The sequence below is a fragment of the Ixodes scapularis genome, unplaced genomic scaffold, assembly GCF_016920785.2.
Source record: "Ixodes scapularis isolate PalLabHiFi unplaced genomic scaffold, ASM1692078v2 PGA_scaffold4__175_contigs__length_147842914, whole genome shotgun sequence".
Taxonomy (NCBI): Eukaryota; Metazoa; Arthropoda; class Arachnida; order Ixodida; family Ixodidae; genus Ixodes; species Ixodes scapularis.
In genome coordinates, this window is record NW_024609879.1 from 27,325,937 (window position 1) to 27,352,582 (window position 26,646).

At 46.5% G+C, this 26,646-nt stretch overlaps 1 protein-coding gene across 1 annotated transcript in view; it reads right to left on the reverse strand.

Annotated features, from left to right (window-relative positions):
• Window positions 1–10,804: 10,804 nt before the first annotated feature.
• Window positions 10,805–26,646, reverse strand: part of LOC115310778 (A disintegrin and metalloproteinase with thrombospondin motifs 7-like) — a 45,947-nt gene continuing 30,105 nt past the window's right edge. Inside the window, exons 11-14 of the mRNA XM_042293768.1 lie at window positions 26,016–26,180; window positions 17,337–17,476; window positions 14,982–15,091; window positions 10,805–10,992 (exon numbers count right to left, since the gene is read on the reverse strand). Coding sequence (XP_042149702.1) covers window positions 10,897–10,992; window positions 14,982–15,091; window positions 17,337–17,476; window positions 26,016–26,180 — 511 coding nt within the window. The 3' untranslated portion in view covers window positions 10,805–10,896. The remainder of the gene's footprint in view (window positions 10,993–14,981; window positions 15,092–17,336; window positions 17,477–26,015; window positions 26,181–26,646) is intronic.

Genomic DNA, 26,646 nt, shown 5'->3' on the forward strand with positions numbered 1-26,646 from the left:
TTAAGTCTGCCCCACTAATTATTCGAAATACAGCTAGGTGTTCTGACGTCGCCTCTCGTCTCCTCCTCGCCCTCACTTTCTCAGCGCATAGTCACGATCAGAACAGCAGGAAGGAGTTTCAGTCGTCCCGCCCTCACAGCGCGCTCTCTACCTTCGATAACGCTCCGACGTCTCGGGAACCTGCGCGAGGAGCTAAATAACGGTAGGCAACCAGCTTGTGCCGGGGGCCGAGGATTTCAAAGCGAGATCCTGCCATGATCAACTCGTCAGCGAAGACTGCGCATTCGACCGCAGGCGCATAGCGTATCTTGCTTTGTTGCTACCGTGTCGACGGCCTTTTGACGTTATCTTTGCGTGTCCACCTTCCCCACAAAAAAAAAAAGAGAGAGCACACCACATTTTGAACGTATTTCCAACAGACACACGAAATGAGAAATTCCTGGTCAGTTCGCCAAAGAAACCGATGCGCCAAAGCAAACACACACACACGCAAAAAAAAAAAGCGTTGAAAACTTGCTAACACTGAACGCGTTCTCAGGGGAATTTCACGGGCTGCAGTAACTTTCCACAGCTATTTAGTGTGCCTAAATATTTGTCTATCTCAGGATGGAGACATATTTTTGTTGAACTCTGAGTACCAGGCGCGCGGGCGCACTCGGTGCGTGACCTAAACGGTAAAATGCACTACTGGGTTGCTAAACTCACGGAACACAAATATTCTTTATGTTATGACGAAGGAAAGGGAGGGTCAGAAAGAACGTAGCAAAGTTTTCTTATAAACCCACAAATGTGTTTATTATGAAGTTTTTCATTGATGGGGCGAAAAGTCCCTATCACTCCCTAGGCGCCGAACAAGAGCAACCTGAGAGAGCGCGCGGAGAATGCCGTGGTTCGCACGTGTGATATCAGGTCAAATATTATAAGCTGCGACCAACAAGTTTGATGGTCTCTGAGAAACGCGGTATAGGCTTTGGGTAATTCAATTCTAAAATCAACACAGTCGATGCTGACAGTCTGATATCGTTCTTATTTCCACCAATAAAGTATAATTTACTGAAAATCGTCCACGCCGCTGCTTTTCTTTCCTTCCGCCTATTGGATATGATCAAAGTGCAACCCGACGTAACTACATCAGAACCAGCCGAGTGACGCTGTGTGCCTAAGGGCGTATTTCGCCTCCGGGTGTGTTTTGATGATTGACATCTCGTCCCGCGTGACGCCGTTGTCGCGAGAGTCCAATCAGCACGTTCTGTGAGCTTGAGCCCCAACTTTGTGTTTGACGAGTTTAGCGAGCCTGGTCACAGAACATCTCTGTAACACTAGAGGAGAGCTTTTGTACCTGACCACCCAAAGCGCTGGCGCCGGCAATGGGGCTAGGAGCCGCGAATCTAGCCAGCAGAGGTGGGAGCATGGTAACCAGGAAGTGGATCGGAATTTCAAACCCCCACTAAATGAGCAACCCATATATTGCAATACCTTTGTTTTATTCTAATTAAATATTGCGGACATTGGAGCGGTCCAAACAGGAAGGGCAGTGCAGATAAAGAAAGAATACGACACACTAATACGAAACCACAAAGAAATCGGCAATCGACAGTAGACAAAAGAAAATAAATAAAAAACACTCAATATGTCGAATAAATACAAGTACACACGCACTTTTACTGTAATCCTATATAAAATACAGGGCTCCAACACGCCCAAACAAATATAATAACACTTCTACAGCATATTTTAAAGTGATAATGCAATAATTCTTGACGATATAATATCACACGGTAGAGAATTCTAATCGTTGACTGTGCTGGGAAAAAACGAGGAAAATTTTGAACCCATTGGTACTAACGGAGTATGGTGTTAAATGCTGTTGAAGATGGCCTCTAGTACGCCTTCTTGCAAGAGGTTTAACGGTGTACGGAAACGAAATGAAGTTACCTCGAGCTCTCTACCTCTTGCTTGAAAATCCGCCAGCGAAAAGCGCAATGCGTATCGCTATCGTGACTTCAAGGGCCCTTGCACGGCCAAGGGTACCGTAACTGGAAGCGTTGCCACTTGGCGGAATCAACGCGTGACAATCTCGCTTTAACAATTTCGCCTAGTAGTAGTATCCGAGGAATTTGTGCGGTATGGCCTATACATAGCTTGCCCGTAACATCATTCGCGGCCATGACGGTATTTTATGTGCCGCGAGCGTTCAACTCACGGTGTCGGTTTCACACTTCAGAAGTAGTAGCTCGAAGGGATCATTAAGTAGAAAAAACCGTCAGTAGGCAGCAATAGCGACACCTACAAACTCAGTATCTAAAGTATTATTCGCTGGGTACTCGAGCGTTTCATTAAAAGCGTATCTGGCAGGGAGGGGGGGGGGGGGGGCAGGAATGGTGTGATCTGTCTGGAAGAGGTCCCCGCATCCTGAGATCAAGGTTCTGCATATCGTCTGCAAAGAATGGCGGTCTCCATGGTGTGGAACATTGCAGAAGCACTTTGGGAGCTTTAATATAAACAACATAGTAAACTCGACTGCGTCCTCCACCAAGTCGCATTCAGGACCAAGTAACTAAAGCCCCTCTATCCTGGGAAAAGTGGCGTCACTCATATTTGTAAAAATGCTCGAGACACGTGCCGCGCGCCACTTCTAGGCATAACATGGCGTCCGAAATTTAGCTCAGTGCTAGAGTGTACTAGAAAGAACAAGTGGGGCCACCGGAGCGCTTTTTTGGTACCTCCGCATGTGGAAAAAAACGGCAAATTCAGGCCACTTAGGGTGCCTACATGTCTGTCTGTCTCAGGGTGAAGACATCTATTGTTGCACTGAATGGGCCAGCGCGTGACGCTCTCGCGCACTTGGGGCGTAACTTGGGCGATAAAATGGCGTCTATGCATTAGCCAAACCTGCGCGCTCGAGCTGAGTAACACCGTATTGCGCGCACTTCAAAATGCATAAGAAAACGATTGGGCGTGAAAATGGCTGAGATGTCACCACTCAAGCAAAAGCGCGCGTGTGTATGAAGGCACTCTAAGGCCACTTCGCGCGTAGCGCCCTCTGAGGCACTACGAGCGAAGTGGTTCGGATTAGCCTCTTTTTATGAAAAACACGTTTCGTTCCAACCTCAAGGTCGACCGGCACACTAGAGCCCTATGTTGCACGTTTTGGACTCCGATGGCGACTAAAGAGAAGGAAGTATTTTGTTGCTTTTGCTTTCCCCTCCCCCCCCCCCCCCCCCCCTTTAGTTTGGGTGTTTGCAGACCAACTGGTATGGGCCTTCGGCCTTTCTGCTGTACTCCCGACTCTCCTGAGCCAAATAAATGAAATGAAATGAAATGAAAGTGACGTCAACAACGCAGCAAGTGCAGATTGGATGTTGATTGATGAGAGATCAGTCAACATCCAATCTGCATTAGCTGCGTTGTTGGCGTCACTCCCTTCTCCGTAGACGCCGTGGGAGTCCAAAACGTGCAACATAGGGCCCCTGGTCAAGGTCATAGAAACGATAGAACGCCGGACTGTATTTTTTATATAACCTAGACGTCAGGCGTCACGTATATAAAATCACTGCGACCTAACTTGTCGTCACAACGCCATGCGACATCAGGACGACGTCTTGACGTCAACGTCGTCATCGACGTTGACAACGTGCGTTACCCGACATCAAGACTGCGTTCTGACATCATATTCCGTTGACAAAGACGACGATGTCAACGTTGACGTTGATGACGACAACGAAAACGTCAAAGGAGGTTAAGATGACGGCGTCCTTGTGAATCCAACGTCATAAGAACGCTTGGTGCCAGTTCGTGGACGTCGTTTTCAACATGACGCCACGCGACGTCACGAAGACGTCGCGACGTCATCGTCGACAACGCTAAACGACGTGAAGACTTCGTCGTGACTGCGCGTCGACGCCGATTCTGGCGAAGGCGACGACGTTACACGCCGTCAAGGCTTCGTCTTGACGTTGACGTTCACGGTGACGTCAGGACGACGTTAACGTGACGTCATAGCGATGTTTGACGTTGTGTGGGGCGTCGACGTCAATGTCGGCATCGACGACCACGTCCACATCGTACTCGATGTGGCGCGCGACGTCATGACCACGTTATAAGGGCAACTTCATATGGCGTAACGGCGTCGTCCTCAACGCGACGCAAAGTCACGGCCGCGTCACAATCGCGACTTGATGTCGCCATTGGGCGTCGTCCTTGACGCGACGCGGTATCACAACGGCCTTACGACACCATCTTGGAGTCGCGTAACGTCGTTGGTGATGACGTCGTAACGTCGTCGTGTCGTGGTGCTTTGACGTTACCTCTAACGTCAAAATCATGAAAAAACACAATATAGCCCCTAAGGTGCTATATTGCCCATATGATCTTGACCTGTGTCGTTGCTTGATCGCAGCGAAGGTGGCGCTGCGATCGAAGGGGCTTGGTCCCACCTGATTGCTTTTCACATTTTGAGGTAGAACTGAGAGCATGAGCGGAGCCTGTAGCTCGTCCCACTCGTTCCTTCTAGTACACTCTATCAGTGCTGCACTGTGCCGACATGATCTTCCCAAGAGCTGCACGTTGCACGTGCCTTGTGCCTTGTGCATCGACGCACCTTGCGCTACTTTTGAAACCTGAAGGGGCTTTGTAAGTAACTCCAGGAGCGATGGATATGGCCGCGAACTGGCGCCACATCTTATGGGCCCATGACGTCATGGCATCCCCTGCTGAAAAAAAAACAAAAACAGAACGGTATATCTCGAGAATTTGGCTATTCATTGCGAAGTATTCGCCTCAAGATTCGATCGAAACGGCTGACGTGGTGAAAAGCAGAACTACGCTTTGTTTTTACTTACTTGGAGCAAATCGAAGGCTACCCAAGCGAGGCTGAAGCCATGAAAGGCACCAATGTAGCGCTCGCACACTGAAATCAAACGTTAAGAGCTCGTGGTCTGTACCCTTGCCCGCGCTCTGTGCCGTTAGAGTCACTAAATAAGCTACGCTTTCAGAGTATCGTATTCCTTTTCTTTGGCACTTCGCCGACAATACAGTCGCTCTGTTCAACAATATTCTGGTTCGCTGCGGCATCATTCGACAGCGGCAGTCACGTGAGTCACTACCATCATCATCGCGTTTTTTCAACGCCACCATCTTGGGTCCAGCGATCCGCTGCCTGCTGCTGTTTTACTGTTTACTGCGCGCCCACCTTTTCTTTCTTATGTAGAGATACGAACAACATGACCTTGATTCGCTGCCACAGCTCCGGCTACGGCAGCTGGCGAAGGCGACGGCTACAGCTCGGCTTGGCTCAGCTACAGGCACTCCTCCATCTGCGCGTAGACCCAAGGTGGCGGCGCCTGACGCGTTTCAGACGCATAGTGTGGGAGTTTCGGTACTCTGAAATTGTAGCTTTATTTAGTGACTCTATGTCCCTTTAGTCTGGATGCTTTGTCTCTAGCCGCTTTCTGGACAGATGGAATCAACACGTGCCTAATACAGAACCATGGATAAACATAAGCACGCTTCCACACAATTCAATCTGGGTCTCGTGGCCAATAAGAGGGAAATGAAGCGGCGCCATTGGCCGAAAGAGTGCTGGCGTGTTCCAGGGCCTCTTTACAAATTCGAATGCGGCCTACCAGAAGCCGGAAATAACACACTGGCGGTGGTCGCGAGAATCGAAATAATGAGTGCGTCGGGGTACTCTCAAGAAGGTGTAAAGTTGGGCGAGTTGGTTGATGGTCATATTGAATGGGTTAAAACAGCACAAAAAAGACGAAGGACCAGTAAAAGGAAACACACAGACAGAGCGCTGAATTACAACTGAAATATTTACTGCTGCTGCATTCAGCAAGTAAACTTGAAACAGAAAAACATAAAAGCAATCGGCCCGATAACACGTCATCCTCCACTCAAGCCGATACGTGGCTACACGTATTTACCCGCCTTTCTGATAAAATTCATTTCATCACTAACCAGGGCAAGTGACGGAACACTAATGCACATGCCCGCGTCATGGTTGGCAATAAAAAAAGCTTCGTCAATCTCCCGAGCATACTTAGTTTTACGTCGTGCTAAAATCTTAATTTCGCTAAACATTGGAGAGCACGCACATCTGTCACAGTGGACCGCTAAGTTGCCAGACGGGGAAAAGCGTAAGGACAGAGAATGTTCCCTCGCCCGGTCGTTAACACCTCTCCCCGTCTGCCCAATGTACACTTTTCCACAGGACAACGGAATAATGTACACCACCCCACATGCGCAGGCGACAAACGGGTTCCGGTGCTTAACTTGACATTGTGTACCCACGCGGCCACCTCGATTCACGGCTGCACACAGCCGCCCCAACTTAGCTGGAGCCGAAAACACAACTGGCACGTTGTACCTACTGGCAACCTTCTTGACACCATGGGACACCTTGTCATATACGGCAAGACCACATTTCTTACCGTTAGTTTTTGCCTTGCCTCAGTACTATCAGGCGCTTTAAACACCTTAACCAAGGATTCCACGACGCCCATGACAACTCCCAAAGGGAAACCAGCATTTGACAACCTTGTGACTTGCAACAAAAAACTGTCACCACACCTATGGTGGCATGACTTACTCTCGGTGACAAAAAATATTCTGCAAGTGATGTTTCAATCACGGTCATTCAAAATCATGGCGGAAGAGCGCGACTAGTGAACGATAGACATAATCCGTACTCCATGCGCCGAAGGCCAGGAATTTGCCGTCCGAGCGGACACACTCTGTTCGAGGAAAATAGAGTTCGAGCGGCGCATTCGTTTCTTACATATTTTTGCATGATCATATTCAAAACATTATGTGTACCATATTTTCATCCCTGAAGAGCTACAGCATGCCAAGCCAGCTATCCACGTGTGGTGCACGTCCTGGCTCTGCGCGCTCCTCTCATGGACAAAACTCTTTCTCTAAGCGGCTCTTAAAAACCATTTGGCACCTATATGAATGTAAACGGGTTCATACCGGCAACACTTTAGCCATAAAAGTCACCCGTTTGTTGAACGGGTCATTGTTTGAGCCAAAACGTTCACCCCTTTGGGCGAACGGGTCGCTCGTTTCGGTAAACGGGTCACTCGTTTCGGTGGACGGGGCCCTTATTGAGAAAAAACAGGTCAGTTGTGTGGGCAAGCGGCTCACCCGTTTGCTCAAACGAGTGTCTATTTTTCACGAGGAGGCGAGCGGCGACCGTAAAACTGCACCGGTTTTATAAACGGCTATCCCGTTACGTGGTGATCCCGTTTAATACTGAAGTTCAGAGCGGCGGCAAGGGCACGCCTGTTTGACCCGCATGCATTATCGAGAGAGCTATTTTTAATGTAAGTGCACATGTCATCAGTGTAGGCTGAGCAACGACGTAAAAATCGCGACACAAGAGCCGACTGCGCCTCGATCTTCCCGACCGTGCTTGCAAGGCAAAGTATTCTTAACAACAAACCAGCCTCCGATATAAATACAGTTGAACCTCGATTTTACGAAACCCTACTTTACGAATTTCCCGATTTAACAAACGAATTCGGATTCCCCGCGCACCCTGTGCCGGAGAAATGATTTTTTCGATTTTACGAAGCTCCCCATTTAACGAAATAATTAGCGGGTCCCGGTGACTTAGTTAAATTGAGGTTCCACTGTATATAAATATCTTCAGTTTTTTTTTTTTTTTTTACAGATTTCTTTTAAACAAGTCATGAAACCTTCACTTATGCAGTTTGTGCGAGTGAGTATTCAGCCTGGGGGACATTATATGGGTGGCAAACATTTGCGATAAGACAAATATTTAAGTAAAATTTGTTATTTAAATTCTTTATTAGTTAAAATAGTCTTAGAATCGCAATCAGAAATATGCTGAGCATCGTCCAGAACTCCTAAATCAGCAATTTTTAGAAAGACTTCGAGCGCGTAAAAAGAGAAGTAGTGCGTTAAAGGGGGATCAAGACGTTTCGGCGTAGCATGTTTCGATGTAGGGTGTTTAGGTGCGGTCCTTTCGGGTGCACAGACTTTTCGGTGTACGGACTTTTCGGTGCAAGGACTTTTCGGTGCGCGGACATTTCCGTGCACTGACTTTTCGGTGCACCGACATTTCGGTTCACGATCAATCAAAATTGCGAGTTTTTTTTTCTTTTTTCTAAAAGACTATTTTAGGTAAAGTTTCCTTTTTTTGGACTTTATCATTTTGTAGACTTGGACATTCATTTACAGTTTTTATTATTTTTTTTTTTTACCTACTGATATACGATCTAAGTAACTTTATTAGGCGCAGCACCATCCAGCTTGAAAACTTGAAATGTTCGACGTTATGTTTCGTTTGCCGGTGTCTTTTTTTCCAACATACAATCTAGACGCATCTCATCCTGTTCACGCGTTGGGTTCACACAGGCGTGCTCGGCGTCTTCTGTAAAGGTATTGGCTTTATAATTGGTAATCTATGTAGGAAAGGTCCCAACAGCAAGAAGATTGAGAATGTCGAAAATTACATGAGATAGATGTAAAAGATTGGGAAACTTCATGGAACTTTGAGGCGTCCTTCTTCCTGTATCCTTTTTCTTCCACAACGTTTCCCATCCTTTACCACAGTCTCGGGTAATTTTAATGTGTCTTATGTTCTAATTTATTTTACAAAACTTGTGACGCGTGACAGATAGGAAGTACTTTAATTTCTCATATCAGGTGTGCTGAAAAATCGATGCTGTACGATTTTGCGGCAGACGCCTATTTGAAGATATTCCAAATTATTCTGAGCTAAACAGATAAACAACTTCTCAAGATTTACGACAAAACGTTGAGTGTGCAGACGAGCTGGTGGATGTTGATTATGTTGAAAATAACCCGAGATTGTGTCGAAAGATGGGAGACGTCGTGGTAGAAAAATGACAAAGAAAAAAAGACGTCATAAAGTTCTGCGAACACTTAACTTTTGCTCGGGTAATTTTCAACATCCTCAAGCTTCTTGCTGTTGGAGCCTTTCCCACACGGATTAACATTAACATAGCGGATACCCTTATTGAAGACGCCTATGACGCCATTATCGAACCAACGCATAAACACAATGCGATATCGTCATGTGTGTACGATAGAAAGGAGACACCGGCAAACGAACCATAACGTCCAGCATCTCCAATCCTTACGCAGGATGGTACTGCGCCTTTTTGTTTGGTCAACTTTTGGGCTGGGCAGTTCTTTTGAAACCCCGAATACTAGCACTCTTCTATCTGTCCTGTGCACTTGTTATTGACAACAGAGTAGACGCTATGCGTATTTTAGGCCACTCATGTCTCCGGTTATGGTGACGTGACTACAGTCTCCAGGCGGGTGATGAGACAGTTTGGCACCTACTTGAAGGCCACTGCTTGATAGGCCACTCATATGTCAGCCACTGCACTATCAACTTTGAGACGAACTAAACGATGCAGGTGACAAATCCTCTATCTGTCACACCGAAAATTCCGAGAGTTTTCTGGGCGTGACTTTGTTAAAGGGTGGACCACTGGCCGAGTGGTAGGTCCACGCTCTGGTGGAGAGTCTGACCATTGAACAGAGACGAAAATGCATGACAAAGACACCGAGAAAATTTAATTTGGTTGCAGTCAGAAAGCTAATTAGGACACTTTGCACAAATCGCTTTTGTAATATTGGGTGTAACTACTACAAAAAGTGAAACATGTTTACAATCCCCCTGTAACGCCGAATCAGAGCGCAGCTCTTGAGGAGCATGAGGAGAGGGAACGGAGAGGAGCGTATGCCCTTCCTCTTCATCCTTACCCTGCTTTCCTGCTCCTCTCCCATTTAGCAGGAAATTTTTGCTAAAATGTCCGGTAATTCCGCGTTAAATTTAGCGGGAATTGTTTTCCTCTAAACTTAGTGGGGAATTTTTGCGCTAAATTTAGCGGGGAATTTTATCCGCTAAATATAGCGGGTACACTTTTCCCGCTAAATTTAGTGATGGTATTTGTCCGCTAAATTTAGCGTGGAAATTTTTCCGCTAAATTTAGCGGGAAATTTTTTCGCTAAATTTAGCAGAGAATGTTTTCGCCAAATATAGCGGTGAATTGTTTTCTGCTAAATTTAGCGGGGAATTTTTCCGCAATACTTAGTGGATAAATGTCTCTGCTAAATTTAGGGGGGAAATTTACCCATATTGCAACGCGCGGTGACGTCATTATGGGAAAGGAAACCACCGAGCGAGGCGCCGAAAGACACTTTTCGCAGGCGTCGGGGAATTCGAAGACGAGAAAAAGCTCCGGGAAACTGTGAGTCAGCTCACGTCGTGAGACATGCCTTCCCTGACATTCGTCCAATACCCTTGCCGTTTTATATGACAGTATCATAATATCGATTCGGGTGACTATATGCATCTTCCTGAAAGAAGGCCCCGGAACTAACAATCGATATGGAGGCAAGCCGTACAATTTAAATAATAATTATCCAAAGAACAACCGAGTACTGGAGAAGCTCAAATGACCACTTTTGGTGAGATTCATAACACAGAAAATACCGAAATTTGGTTTTCATCGATTTTATTCAAAAAGATGGCAGTTCGTTTTAAATAGTATGAGTAGGATGATTTTGTGGACGTTCATGTTCAACTTGAAAAGCACTGGAATAATACCTTTCGTGTGCTGAAGATTCTATCTTCTGTGATATATATGGGCATTCATATCGCTTGTTTTACTCAGAATTTGTTCCGTGAAGTGAAAGTCTTTCTACAAAACTGCAACTTCTTGATGGCATTTTTTTTTCGTATAGCGACGGTTGTTATAAAATTGAGAATACGATTTTCTAGGTGTGCTTTATTTATTAGTCAATTCAATCATTTCACCCTCAAAGGCGTCATTTTCGGCCCATTTGCGGCCGAAACGGCCACGAATTTCATCGAGTGCTGCGTGTCCTTCACGTCCTGGCCGTTTTTCTTCTTTTTGACTGTGTTGTAGGCGACGCTGGCCTAGGTCGCCGCTCCTTCTTAACACATTGGTGTTTGACGCAGTGCTGCAACACAAAAGGATGCACTCTTGAAATCGTAACTCGAGTGAATTTATTTCGACTTGCTTCGCGTTCGCCTGGATTCTCGCTGTTGTTAAACACCGCACAGGCGGGCCAAACTATTTAAGCTGATTACTGACAAAACGGAAGTCATATTGCAGCGTGGAAATGAGATCACCATTTGTTTCCGGCACCCACCGAGTCGCCTAAGGCACACAATATTCCATCGCTTCTTAAGAAGCGGACGGCGAGTGTGCCCATAGCGATACTCAGTTTCATTTTAAGGCCGACCATAGCTGATGCTACGTTCCAATGGAACCAACCAAAAAGCGACAAAGGAAAGGGAAGGGGGGGGGGGGGGGGTAGCGCAATGATTTCCGGACTTAGGTCGAAAATTTGTGCAATTTTCTCTCTAAAGGCCCGTTCACACTCTTGCAACCGAGTACGACCGAGAGAGACAAGACCGGTTTTTGAGCCTCTCTCGACGTCTTAGGACCAGCTCCGCAGCAGCACGTCCGGTCCTAAAAAGTCGTAAGAGGCTTAAAAACCGGTCTGGTCTCTCTCGGTCGTACTCGGTTGCGTATATGTGAACGGCACTTTAAGGCCCGTTCACACTCTTGCGACCGAGTAAGACCGAGAGAGACCAGACCGGTTTTTGAGCCTCTCTCGACGTCTTAGGACCAGCTCCGCAGCAGCACGTCCGGACCTAAAAAATCGTAAGAGGCTTAAAAACCGGTCTGGTCTCTCTCGGTCGTACTCGGTTGCGTATATGTGAACGGCACTTTAAGGACCGTTCACACTCTTGCGACCGAGTAAGACCGAGAGAGACCAGACCGGTTTTTAAGCCTCTCACGACGTCTTAGGACTAGCTCCGCAGCAGCACGTCCGGTCCTAAAAAATCGTAAGAGGCTTAAAAACCGGTCTGGTCTCTCTCGGTCGTACTCGGTTGCGTATATGTGAACGGCACTTTAAGGCCCGTTCACACTCTTGCGACCGAGTAAGACCGAGAGAGACCAGACCGGTTTTTAAGCCTCTCACGACGTCTTAGGACCAGCTCCGCAGCAGCACGTCCGGTCCTAAAAAATCGTAAGAGGCTTAAAAACCGGTCTGGTCTCTCTCGGTCGTACTCGGTTGCGTATATGTGAACGGCACTTTAAGGCCCGTTCACACTCTTGCGACCGAGTAAGACCGAGAGAGACCAGACCGGTTTTTGAGCCTCTCTCGACGTCTTAGGACCAGCTCCGCAGCAGCACGTCCGGTCCTAAAAAATCGTAAGAGGCTTAAAAACCGGTCTGGTCTCTCTCGGTCGTACTCGGTTGCGTATATGTGAACCGCACTTTAAGGCCCGTTCACACTCTTGCGACCGAGTAAGACCGAGAGAGACCAGACCGGTTTTTAAGCCTCTCACGACGTCTTAGGACCAGCTCCGCAGCAGCACGTCCGGTCCTAAAAAATCGTAAGAGGCTTAAAAACCGGTCTGACCTCTCTCTGTCGTACTCGGTTGCGTATATGTGAACGGCACTTTAAGGCCCGTTCACACTCTTGCGACCGAGTAAGACCGAGAGAGACCAGACCGGTTTTTAAGCCTCTCACGACGTCTTAGGACCAGCTCCGCAGCAGCACGTCCGGTCCTAAAAAATCGTAAGAGGCTTAAAAACCGGTCTGGTCTCTCTCGGTCGTACTCGGTTGCGTATATGTGAACGGCACTTTAAGGCCCGTTCACACTCTTGCGACCGAGTAAGACCGAGAGAGACCAGACCGGTTTTTGAGCCTCTCTCGACGTCTTAGGACCAGCTCCGCAGCAGCACGTCCGGTCCTAAAAAATCGTAAGAGGCTTAAAAACCGGTCTGACCTCTCTCTGTCGTACTCGGTTGCGTATATGTGAACGGGACTTTAAGGCCCGTTCACACTCTTGCGACCGAGTAAGACCGAGAGAGACCAGACCGGTTTTTAAGCCTCTCACGACGTCTTAGGACCAGCTCCGCAGCAGCACGTCCGGTCCTAAAAAATCGTAAGAGGCTTAAAAACCGGTCTGGTCTCTCTCGGTCGTACTCGGTTGCGTATATGTGAACGGCACTTTAAGGCCCGTTCACACTCTTGCGACCGAGTAAGACCGAGAGAGACCAGACCGGTTTTTAAGCCTCTCACGACGTCTTAGGACCAGCTCCGCAGCAGCACGTCCGGTCCTAAAAAATTGTAAGAGGCTTAAAAACCGGTCTGGTCTCTCTCGGTCGTACTCGGTTGCGTATATGTGAACGGCACTTTAAGGCCCGTTCACACTCTTGCGACCGAGTAAGACCGAGAGAGACCAGACCGGTTTTTAAGCCTCTCACGACGTCTTAGGACCAGCTCCGCAGCAGCACGTCCGGTCCTAAAAAGTCGTAAGAGGCTTAAAAACCGGTCTGGTCTCTCTCGGTCGTACTCGGTTGCGTATATGTGAACGGCACTTTAAGGCCCGTTCACACTCTTGCGACCGAGTAAGACCGAGAGAGACCAGACCGGTTTTTAAGCCTCTCACGACGTCTTAGGACCAGCTCCGCAGCAGCACGTCCGGTCCTAAAAAATCGTAAGAGGCTTAAAAACCGGTCTGGTCTCTCTCGGTCGTACTCGGTTGCGTATATGTGAACGGCACTTTAAGGCCCGTTCACACTCTTGCGACCGTGTAAGACCGAGAGAGACCAGACCGGTTTTTAAGCGTTTTGCAACTTCTTAGGACCGGATGCGATGCAGCGGAGCTGGTCCTAAGAGATTGCAAGAGGCTTAAAAACCGGTTTGGTCTCTCTCGGTCTTACTCAGTCGCAAGAGTCTGTACGGGCCTTTACACTTCTGAAGTAGAAAACAGAAAAACGATTTCGCCTGCGTGTTCCAGTTGTTGAGTAAAAAGAAAGAAAAAAAGATACATTTTGGCATTTCTGGCACCCTCAACTCACTCCCAGCATTCAGGGTCACACCTGGTCGCACTCCTAGCGACGTCATTCGGGGTGTCGTGTAGCTTCCCCTGTGCTCTCTCGGAGGACGCTTCCTCTCCCTCTCTCTGCTGACAATAGTGGGTGTTAGACTGCAGCTTAAAGCCCAGCGAGGTCACGTAAGCTTCACGCCGTGTTTTCGCGCGCTTTAGCGGTTCTAATTCTGACGTCGAGAGGGCGTAAAGATTGAACCATGTAGGGCGTATTTCCGATGCATATATAGGGGCGTTGGGACATCTCCTTCCTCGTCGCCTCCTGAAGGTCGGCGTAAATATGCGCGTATTCGGTAATCCGACCGAGACTGATCTCGGCTTATCGCATGTGTATAATAATCCCTACAGCTCTGGTAGTTCAGTGTTCTAATAAACGAATGTATTTGCTTATGCGGTGATCTCTGCCATACACAGCTCTTTAGCAAGAAAACGTCAAATAATTTTAAGCTAATGTATTACCTTGGCTCTAATCATGAGTGATCTATATAAATTTCTAAAAAAGTGCCTAATAAAGAAACAACTAACGTTTGTTTGTTTGATTGCGTAAGAAAAACGAAGATATTATAAACTTTTTCGTAACGTAATTCCTCGTCAACGTTCTAGTTTTTTGACAGGAGCAGCTTGCAAAGCTTAGAAGAAACAACCACTTCACCGAAAGTGAAAAAGTGGATTACCTACAGTAATCCAGGCTGCCATATTTGCATCAAGTCTTGCCTTTCTTATAAATAGGAAATATTAGTCATTAATGAGTTAGTAATATATCAAGAAACCTAACAGTGACGATGGATCATACGATATTATATAGTTATTAAATGGCTAACGGATTTTATTACATCCCGGCAATACTATCCCAACCAAAAGCAAGGCGAGCTTCTCGTATATTTTTTTTAAAGTTAGCTTTTGGTTTAGAGCAGAGAACAAAACATCAGGGTTAAATTCGTATTTAGCGAACGACGTACAATGAACAGAACTATTATTACAAGAAACGTTTTGTGCGAATGATCTGCGACACAAATTACAAAAAAATAGGCCTTACATGTCCGCTTGCACACTCCATTCCATCCGTAAAACCGGCATACAGGCACTGTCCGTTGAGTTCCGTAGGGCAACACATCACGCTGCACTCCTTTGCTTTCTTCGATTCATGTAAACAAATGAAGTTTATAATTCATTATGGGATAGCGTTACGATTGTATCGTCTAGTGGTTTTTTTCGGCACTTGTAGCCACACAACGTGAAATAATCAATAAATAAAATTATGCCAAATTGTTTCCAAGAAAATGAAAAGAAAGGTTGAGTTTTTGAATAGTGATGGCGCGGTGGAGGTCTCGGGCTAAACCTGCTGCCTTGACCCGGGGCGCTAATTCGGACACTTAGCGGAAAAATTGGCGCGAAATCTTGCGGCTCTGAGTGGCCGGCGCCAAGGTCAAGTGCGGAGTTGGCCAATCACAACCGCCGGATTTCTCGCCGACCTTTTCGCCAAGTGTCCAGATTAGGGCCCCAGGTTCGTCTCCTATGCTAGCAATACCGTCGTGCGATTTCCTCACAGTGAGTGTCAATTCAGAAAGGGTGTGCCTTAAGCCATATCAAATCTTGTTTCTAAGAGTGTTCATTTTGTTACTGCTGAAGCGGTTAGGGGTATACTGAAATGAACAACACTATTCCTATGCTGACCCTGAAGTGTCGTCGCGAAGACATTGTTGGAAGGCTTCTGATGGACCTTTCCACATACCGACGGCACCAGGTGGTGGCTGCACAAACTAAAAATCGAGGAAGTGACCTACCTGCGCCACCAATCGACAATGGGAGCTACGCTACCAGTTTCTTTGCTCTCTGAGCTGCGGCGCGTGCGCAACACGACTTTAAAGAGGGGCATTCGTGGCGTCCACCCAAACATCGTGTTTTTCTCTGCGTTCATCTTCTTTTTTTTATGTAACACAATTATATATATTATGTAATTAATTACGTGTTCTACTCGCTGATCCAAAGCCTCCTTCTGAATTTCCTCGATTTTTCGTGCCGACTTCCACCGCTTGGCGTTGGGCGCTCGCACGTGCGAAAAACGCTCATCCTGTTAAGCAGAGAGACTACAGCTTCCAGATCTCGTTGTTTATAACATGTTGTGCCAATCGTGGTCTGCATCTAGCCTGGATCCTTTCAAGTGCTCCTTTATTTATTGAAAACAACAACATAAGAGGTTCTTATTGCTGTGAAAGAGATAGGCTTAGCTTGCTGAGACACGTTTCGTTCGCTTCTTGGGACGCCCAAAGGGGCAGTTCTATCGAAAACGTAGCTGCACCACTAAGAGTTTGCATGCCCTCAAGTCTAGGTGGAATATCTATAATTTATCAGAGGCTGGGGGGGGGGGGGGATAAAAGCTCACATGGTAGTTCCCCAAATCACTAAAAAGATTTAAAAGTTTTTAACTTCTCAAAAAAACAAAAAACAAAAAAAAAACACCCGAGCAACTGTGCATTTAAATCATTCCTTATAATGTCTTTGTTATATGCCTGGTTATGAATATAAAACGAATTATTTTGATTGAGTTACCTCCTAGTTTTTATTTTTATTGGGTTAAATTTTTGAGGTTTTGTATCGAATTATTACAAGGGTTGAACAATAATGAGAATAATTTTTCGACACTCGAAGCAAGAACCGTCATTCAGTTTCGGTCCAACGATTCCAAGCCGAGAGGGAATTAAAGCACTGTGAAAGTGCAACGCCACGGCATTCGCCGTGCGTCTACTTTCTCATTCGCCGGCTTATCCAATAAACCGCGAAAACTACGCCATGACGTTGCGCTTTTAGTTTATATATAAGCGCTTTTCCGTCTTCTAGGTTTCTTACAGCGCTCCGACTTAAACTGTAACGAAATATAGATATTATTCTGCCGCCCACAGTGTACGAAAACTGCATTGAATGTTCTGGATGTCACTTCTGAGTCCAGTAAAGAGTATGAGCGACTGTCCAACAACATCAACATCTGTTACTAAAAGCTCATTTCCAGCCTAATTTTAAACGCTATGCGTTTAGTTTATAGCTTATTTTGTATGGTCTTTTTTGCCAATTTAATGTAACTATTCAGATAAAGCACGAAATGATTTTATAATCTTGCGACACTTGGTCAGTTCCCCTCTACAGTATACTATTCTTGTGTGCATTTATGTTTCAAAGATATCATAGATTTCGTTCAATTGCACCACATGATGAGGAATCAATTCTTTATAAAAATGAACACCATAGCCAGGGTATACTAATAACATCGGTGGGTGTCGCGTTTTTCCGGCATTTAAGGACACTCTCGGTTGTGTCTCTGCCACTGAATCGTAACCAAGAGTGCTCTGCGTAGCCTAGCTTTATGATGACCGATTTAAGCGCTGGGAACTTACATACTCGGTGCTCATATCGCTGAAGCCTGGGTAGGTTAATTCACACAACCGTTGTTTCGTAAGTTTTGCACCGGGAAGTTCTGTCATGTTTATCCTGTGTTGCACCGGTGACAACAAATCAAAGCAACGTTTTCTAAGAGTGCTGAAAATATAAAGGGGAAATAATATTACCCACAGTTTGTCACAGTTAAAAAATGCAACATACGCTCCGCCCGCAGGCATAATGTGCCGGCTTCAAATTCCTCCGCCGCCGAGATATATTGCATTGCCTGCTCCAGGCTCGCGCGGAGCGTCCAAGGATAGCGGGTCATAGAGTGAGACATTATCACGAAGACGAAACAAAAGAATATGTGCGACTTCCCAAAAATAAAAAAAATAAAAAACCGGGAGGACTTTCTGCTATTGTTGTCACGGCAGACGCGAGGATGCCATTGCAAGTTTGTCTCCCGGTGAATTTACATGTGTCAGTGGTAGGAGCGGCTATCATCGCTTCCCTAGCTTACCATCTGGCTTTCTTCAACAGCGAGACTTGACAAGGGCTTAACGTTTCGAAAAGAATACATATAGCTTCGAAGACAAAATTTCAATGGGCATCTTTCATTTAATCAAGCAATACTTTGTTTCAGCTTAAGTCCAAAAGCAGCCGACGCTACGGGGTAACGGGACAAATCAAGCGGCGTCAACAGCAAAGTCACTATGTCGTCTCTGTTTGTAATTGGTTCGACGGTGATAGGACACGCACAGAATGGTGACAAACACCATGATGGGCACTTTTGACGAAGTTTGATCGGCCCCCTCAGCTCATAGCGTCGGCTCTACGTCTTGACCAACAGGGCAACTCCGGTCAATATTCTCGAATTTTGGATTAAGTCTGTTTTCATCTCAGTCAATGTCCCTGACTTCGAGGCATAAATTTTCTTGTTTATATTGTTTGTAGTCTTATAAATATCACTGGGGCAAAAATTTGGTTTCGAACATGTAAAAAGCAACAGAAATTATTCGCTAGAGAGCGAGAGCAACAGTGATTATTAGCTGTACGGCCGCGGCCTGATGTCACGGTGGTGCTGCGGTACGCGACACCCAGTGTTACTTGACTAAAACCTAACACGCTTGCCACCTGCACCAAAGCACGTTGCGCGTGACGATGTACAGAGAAACTGAAAGCTCTGTTATACTCCGACGTCGAGCGTAGCAAACGCGGCGTAGCGCAGCGCACGTAGATACTGATCTGTCGCAGATATTGAGTTCCTTATCACCGCCACTGGAAGGCGCACGTCCTGCGCTACGCTGCGTTCGCTCTTCTCGACGTCGGACTATAGACCAACACGCTGTTTCCAAACAAGCCCTCGTTTGCCCACACCAGGTGTGGGCACTGCGCGAGCGCAGAAACCGAATTCACGTGAAATGAATCGTCTGCGCATGCGCAGTGCCGTCGACAGCGCCACTGCAGCTGCGTGACGTCACGGCCGCGTGTTGGTCTATAACAGAGCCTTGAGGGAGGAGACGAAAGCACGCATGGACGCCAGAACGCCGGGCTCTGGTAAGAATGATTTGTAGGTAGATTCATAGACTACATACTTATTCCTATATACTGAAAAAGCCTGGCAGATCGTCACGAGAAGCAGCCGCCGAAATGGAAAGGCTGGAGCGGCAGGCAACGGATGAGAGGAGAGCCACGTGACTGACGCGCCGCTGCGGCGAGACGCCGAAACACACTTCACCCGAGCGAATAAGTGTGTTTCGGGTCTTCGCCGCTGCAAAAGCTGTGCGTTGATGTCCAGGTATCCCGACAAATGGCTGTTTGATGCTCTGTGCTGCCTGATCCTCGCGCTCAAAATCTGCGGCCGGCCTTCGATGGCTTCGTCGTCGAACTGCCAAGCTTTGTGAGTATAGAGGAGGCTATGGTAGGCCTAAAACTAGCTGCTTTGTCTGCACTGCACTCGTGGAACGCGTTCAAATGCGAGAAAAACACCGGGGCCCGTTTACTAGAAGCTGGTTAACTCTAACCGCAGTTAGAAGTTAACCACATTTCCCTACGAGAGGAAATTTTAGGTCACGTGACCGGCAGAGTAAAAACGGCAGGGAAGCATGGCCGTGCCCTGGTGAGTGAGCGCCGCTCGCTTTGGAACATATATGTCCCTGTAGCTGCAATATCGGGCGTGTTATTCAGCAATGAATTGTTCAGGAGGCTTTCGCTTTGCCTTAACTCACTTGAATCGCAGAGCATGAGCAATCAACTCGCCACATTTTTTAGATAGTCTTTCCATTCTGGCCATTCCTAAGCCTGATTGAACGCGATAATTGTCGGCATGGAAACGACTTCGGAAAGTGGATTGCCTTGACTCAATCGGCCGGGTATTGATAGCACGCGGAAGGAGACAGCTTCCCAATAGTCGTTTTTAGTCGTTTTGCTAAATTTCCCAAGCACCAAGATGCATGCTAGAAGTGTTGCTACACGCGCTGCATGTGCTGGCATCTGCAGTAGTAACTGCTCTAAAGCAAAAAGCCTAAAACAAATTTTGCCTTGCACGCGCGTTCGTCAAATCCTTCTTATGACTATTTACTTCGAATCTTTTATTAGCGGAAGGCTAGCGCGCGCGGATCATACAATTATACTTCCAGCGTTCTCCTTGATGCTTGGGTAATTTACCAATAGGTCTATTTTCACTGGAGCCGAATAAATAGGTTTTTCAATTTATGATGGTGTTATATACAGTTCTTACATGCTGGCCATCTATGCTGCTGGTGTACCGCCCGCCTTTCACTGCTCACTTCTTCCTTATCGTTTCTAAGACTGAACTTCGTCGTCCCCTTTCAAACTTGAAAGGAAATTTCAAAGAGTCTGGTCTTCAATTCAGACAGCCAAGTGTTTAGAAATTTTCCAAACAAGGGTTAATTTAGTTTTATCTGACCCTGTGTCGCGAAAACCCGGAAGCGCGTATTTTTGGGTCCCCCCTTTTTCCACGGAAGCCACTTATATTTACTACAACCAGTAGGTGACACCAGCTACCACCCCATAATAAAACACGGAGCTATCGCTCATCCAGCCCTCGTCAACTTGGCTAGGTATTTGTAGATACCTAGTAGGGACGGGCGGTAAACTCTTAACCGCGGTTAAGTTTAACCGGCTTCAAACAAACGGGCCCAGATGCCGTCGTTCCGCGTTCTAACGCGCTCAGCAGGCGCAGTGGAGACAAAGGCAGCTAGCTTTAGGTGTATTCACGAATCACTTCAACAACAGATGGTCGTTCTGATGTCTCCGTGCGCTCCCGTCTCGTCCTTTCTCTCAGTTTCTCGGCGCAAAGACCCCCGCTTACAGACAGCGTCGGCCCACGCTATAGGCCTGCTTCCCTTGTCCAGGGGGCGCTGTACCGTCCACGAGACGAGACCACAAAAGAGGCATTTTCGCTAGCGTTTGCGAGACGCGAACACTTACTGCTAAAGTGAAGCGGCCTCCTAGAGTCCCATGAGGCACGATCCATGGGCGTAAACAAGCGTATGTCAGCGTCCCTCGCGTCTACCCCCAGGCACTAACGGAGCGTTTGAAAGGACGAAGCGCGACGCACAATGGTAACGCGACCTACAAATATCCGCGTTTGCTCACCAGGGGCGCTTCTCAAAACTTGAGAGCTACGCGTCTGTCAGGTGCGTGCGCTCGTTGAAGTTACGACAGGGAATAAACCGCCCTTAAAGGCCCGTTCACACAGTTGCGTTCGGAGCGACCACTACGCTTACGAACGAATGCAAGCGGTTGGAACGACGAGTTACCATAGCAACGAAGCGTCAAACGGTCGTTTCGTTCGTGTTCGTTCGCAACGCAAGGAGTTGAGCCGGGCTGAACTTTTTCCTTACGTTCGGGAACAGCGGTAGCGACAGACCAATCACAGGTCGAGGAGAGCTCGGTCGCGCGCGTTGCATGCCGGTCGTGTCAGGCTCCTTCTATTTGCAAACATGGCGTCAGTGGTGATCGTCGACATGGGCGGCGTGGTAAACGCTCATCGTTCCCCGTAAAAGCGCTATCCTTGACTGTGAATTTTCGTCGCGTGTCGTTATGATAACCCAGCACGTACTAGAAGGGAAGATCCACCTACCTGTGCGGCGATCTCGTGGCGGCACTCTCAAGACAGCAGAAACGCCCGTGCCATCGTGTTTGTTTACTTCGACTACAGTGGTGCTTTCTTAGCATTTGTGTCCTCGAACATCGACCGGATTTCTTTTTTGGCGCATTCCTTGCGTGTGCCCAAGTTCAAGGTATTACTGGTGCGTACCGTATAAAGGATGCGATTTTGTTACTCGTTTTCATCGCCCGAAAAAGGTGATTAGTGTTAGCAATCCTGAACGCTCGCATCGTCTGTCAAATTATATTTCTACGTTCCTATATCGTTGCTAAGATTACATCGTCTTTTATAATCGTAGAAAAGCTGTGTGGCGAGATTTGTACTGTTGGCAAAGTCGTGTATTAAAGTCGTGATCGTGCAAGACGGCGTACTGCATATTTTTCTGTTTTTTAATGCAATACCCTGCAAGCGTATCCTGAAAAAAAAAAGTAATAAACCTTGAGGTCATAGAAGACGGTCTGTCTATTTTCTGTCACGCAAGTGAGTGGCAGCGCGTCCCCTTCTTTTTGGAGGCACCGCTAAAATAGCTGACGGCAACGGAGAGACGGTCGCCGTGCCGCCGACCCGCTGCGCTTGTTGCAGTGGTAGCAGGAGTGTACGCGCGGCGCAGAGCGATCGTTCCGGTCGCTCTGGTCGCAACGACGCAGTCGCGGATAACGGGTTCGTTTTAGATGTCTGAACCAGCCTTTACAAAGCTATTGTAGGCGCATAGCAGATCTTCGTGACTGTAAGCCGTAGCCGAAACTTCGGGCTGCTCCGGTGAGGACCCCGCTACCCCGCGTCGGGCACGAAACCGTCCGCCATGTTTGTAAGCGTAGCTGGGTTGCTTCCTATTCGCTAGGAGCAAGAGCTGAAGATCGTTTCTTATTGGCTGTTGATTTGCGTGGTTGCATGCAGTTGCATGTGTGCGTACACGTCGCGCACAGTTGTCGTTGAAGTCGCAGCGGTTGCATTCGTTCGTAAGCATAGTGGTCGCTTCGAACGCAAGTTTGTGAACGGGCCTTAAAGCTCGCGGCGTTGCGTTCGTATGGAGCATGCGTTGTGTGAGACACGCGCGTTTTCCCCTGTACGTAATACTAAAACTCAATATTGGCGTCCACTCCCAACAAAAATCATTGAGAAAAAAACGTTAATCTCGCCACAAGTTTGCAACGCAACTTGAGTTAGAAACGAGCGCCAAATCCATGGACGGAAGGGAAGCCATCGGTGCCGAAGACATCTGTCTGCACTGCTCGTTGGTCGCCACGCACATTCGATCGACCAAGCGCATACATTGAACACTTCGACGCCGACATGACCGTCAGATTCTCACGTCGCGGCACCCACAAAAAAAATCTAGATATATTTAGTGTAGGAGGCATATAAATGCGTAAGTAAACGGACCTACAGGTTGACGCCAGCAGATTTCATAAAATTAGCCAAGAAGTTGTGCGAGAATCTTCAAAGGCCTCGTAGTCAGATTAACTGAAGAGCGTGTTGATAACAATGACTGGCAAGAAAAAGATTCTGTTGCCAGCCAAGTAGCCCTCCCTGACTAATTACACTCGTATATAATACTAGTATGAGTCGAACAAGAATCTTAAAATTGCAATGACATCCTAAACCATCTTGCCATTGTCCTGTAAGCGTTCACCTTTCTTGCCAATAGCAAAGTGCAAACAAGCAGCATGACGTCACAGTCACTGCCTGACGATGGACGCCTCACTCGAGCTGTGCACCAACGAGGAGCAGCGTTCTCTCATCCGGTTTTTAGGCGGTGAAGGAATGGAAACTTTTGAAACTCATCATATAACTAAGATACAGTATGGTGATAATTGCATGTCACTTCGACAGGATTAAGAATGAGCTTCACTCTATTTCAGATAAGCACAGTTCGCTCCGGCGCTACGAACTAATCAAACAAATCAATCTCTGTGACAGACGTAAGTCATTAAGCTTTTTTTTGTTTATTATTGGTTCAGCTATGATAGAAGACATACAGAAACTGGGGAAGCACGGTGATGGTGCCTCTTGACGCTGCCTGACTAATTCAACCAGCTCGTAGCGTCGCCTGTGTCTAGATTTAAAAGGACACTAAAGCGAGAAAAAAAAAGTTTTGATAAGTTTAAACATTTTTAGCAATGTTCACGTTATTAGGCAGAGTTTAGTTGTATGTGGAGGTTTCTGCCCGCTAAGGCCCCGCCCCGTGCTTACAAGGTGCTTACGTCCCTATTGGCAGGCGAGATGATAGACGTCTGAAATGTCGGTTGTAAAATTATCTCTCAGTTCTGTAATAGTATTTTAAAAATCAACAATAATTTTATGTTTGTAAAACAAATGATCGGGATAGATTCAATATTGTTTTCAAAGACATCCCGAGATATCATTTCTGCTTGGGTTTCAAAAGGTACCAAGCATGGCTGCCGGCCTCTGCGGAGTGATTAACGAGGGTAGCTCTTCGAGCTCGTATATTTTAATGAGTGCGAGTTGTCCTGCGTTTACTGAGGCGTTTAGACGAAGATCTCCTCAACCGATTCACTGGGTGTCGCAAATAGCGGCCAGGCGCTTTAAATGCACCGGAAACTTCGGTTGCTTAAAGGGATGGTGAACCAAAATTTGGATCTAAAAAAAACCATGCTCGAGATCTAGGCGGGACGCTACAATCCCTACAACACTTCTCGTAAGGCGATATCTCCAATGGACGGCCGCACTTTTGGAAAAAGAAGTCGAGCTTGAACCAGGCCGACGAGGCGCGTGACCGTCAAGATACCTAGTTTCCTCCTCTCTTCGCTTCGCTCCCTGAAGGCCGCGAGGTGGAGAAGACGCGAGGCCGTTCCCTCTCCTTCTCGGAGAAACATGCCGTCAACATTCCTGCCAAATGCGCCTTTTTTCTTGAAACATACTGTCATCCGTTTGAGATATCGCTGTATGAGTGAGGTTTCGGTGTTTATAGCATCCCGTTGCGCGATTTTGCCGCGTGTTTTGGGGAATCCAGATTTCGGTTCAGCATCCCTTTAACCTATCGCGCTGCGCTTTTGTGCAGTGTGGCCCACAGGTGGTGCATAAAAAAAATGTGCAAAGAGCGAATTTTTTTGAGAAAAAAGGAAAAAAAAGAAAAAGGCTTAACTCCTACGGAATTGGAGCCAAGCCACCCTTCTTCCAACGATAGGGAGCCCTAATGTTTGAAGACCGGTTGCAAATGCTTTGGACTTAATGTATTTGCAAGATACCAATGTTCTAGCGAAAGCAAGAGTATTTAAGACAGGCACAAGTCAGGACTCAATATCTTGAAATGTAGCCCTATATGTATTGTCCTTACCATTCACGTTCTCGCCTCAAACAGTGAAGAGCCTCCTCATAAAAATTACTATGTTACGATATGTTACTCAGTATTAACGTGCAGTCTATTGTTGGTTATGAAAACTAAGCAGCACAGAGTTACATAAAATTGCTATTTATCTTTTCTGTCATTTTCTTGATAATAAAGTTTTCTAACAAGACGTCTGTGAAAACATTTATATTTAGGACGGAGGGACTGTTTAATAGTTGCTGTCATCTATGTTTAATCTGAACAAAACGAGGACCCGTTTGTTCAATATGGCTGTTTAGAAACTGGGTTTTGCATGCTGCATTTTTCACTCACATCAATATTTACACTTCTGCGTAACCACAGGTTATTATTTTTTCATATAGACTAATTATTGACGTGTTCGTAAATTCAAGTTTTTCTTTGAACATTTTGCGAGAAGTCATGCATGTTCACGTTCACAATTCACCTAGGAGCGTTTTGAATTGAATAAATACACATGATCTTATTAGACAATTCAGTCCAAGGTTAATGTCGTTGTATATTTATTTAATAAAACTACATATTTATTACGCATCATTTTCTATGTTTCTTAGTAGTTTATGAAGCGGTAAACACACGCCAAAAGTTCAGCGAAAAAACCCAAACCCAAGAAAATGCCCACATTGTTATACTAGATATTCTTAACAAAGCTCCTAAGAACTGCCCCCCCAAAAAAGCAGGGATTTTGTATTCTTTGTGAAAGTAACCTAAAGACCGATGTGCTACTGAAAACAAGAAAATGGACGGAAGGTAGTCTCTTTTTTTTTACAGCCGCATGATAGTAAGCCTTCGCCTATGAAAGTTTAAATGAGAAAAAAAAAAATGGACAGAAAGTAGTCTCTTCTTTTTTTACAGCCGCTTGATAGTAAGCCTTCATCTACGAAAGCTTAAATGAGAACACTTCAACAAACGCTGCATTTGTACTCATAATGAGTGATCATGCACTTCAAAGTTTGAAAAAAGAAAGGAGTTCAGGTAAATAGCGCTATTAAATAAAAGATTAGCTTCCAGCCTACCTAAAATGTTTCTAAATGGCAGGGAAAATATTACAAACAAGTAAATTTTTTTATAAATCCGGAAGGCATTCGAACTACTCGGTATCTCAATGGTCTTTAAAGGATGAAGCACACTAAAGTCAATTTTCTTCATTATAAGTTAGAAATGAGCGTATGCTAGATGACGCCGGCAGGTAGGGCACACTGAAGCATCAAAGTGATAGAATATAAAACTTTTACCTGACAAATCCACGCACTTGGTCCAAGGAGCAGGGGGACCACTGTCCCTGCCGCTGGCCGTGCGCAACAGGAGCCATCGTGAAGCCATCTTTTGGGTCGCATACACGATCTTTGTTTCCAGGAGTGCTATATCGTGCTGTCTCCCCGTCATGCACCATACCAAGCCTATTGAGAAAAGTTATGGAAAATTTCTAGGCAACTGTGTTTTGTACGTGAAACCTTTTAGCATCGCAAAGGTTTAGCGACAGTTTGAGTTTTTAGCCGCCCAGGTTCATGGCGCTCTTAATCAGATCGTTTAACGGGCACCATATGTACACTTGATTGTTGTCCCTAGAATGAAGTGAAACCAGCGCTCTTGGGGCTGATAAACTTGGCGATCTTCCAGAGCCTTCCATACTCTCGAGCTCCTCTCGCTCAGTGCTCACAGGTGGTCGAGCTCCCCCACGCCTACCTCATTCCTCCACGCCTACCCTTCTGGTCACGTGACCTGCCCGTTAACCAATCAGCTTCAAGCACCTCACCCCTCGTCTCCAACCCGTCAATCAATCAGTGTCGATCCTGGCGGCCACGCTTTTACATATTCAGATTTCACGAAGTGCCGAACCCCTTGCCAAAGAACGTTTTACGTTAA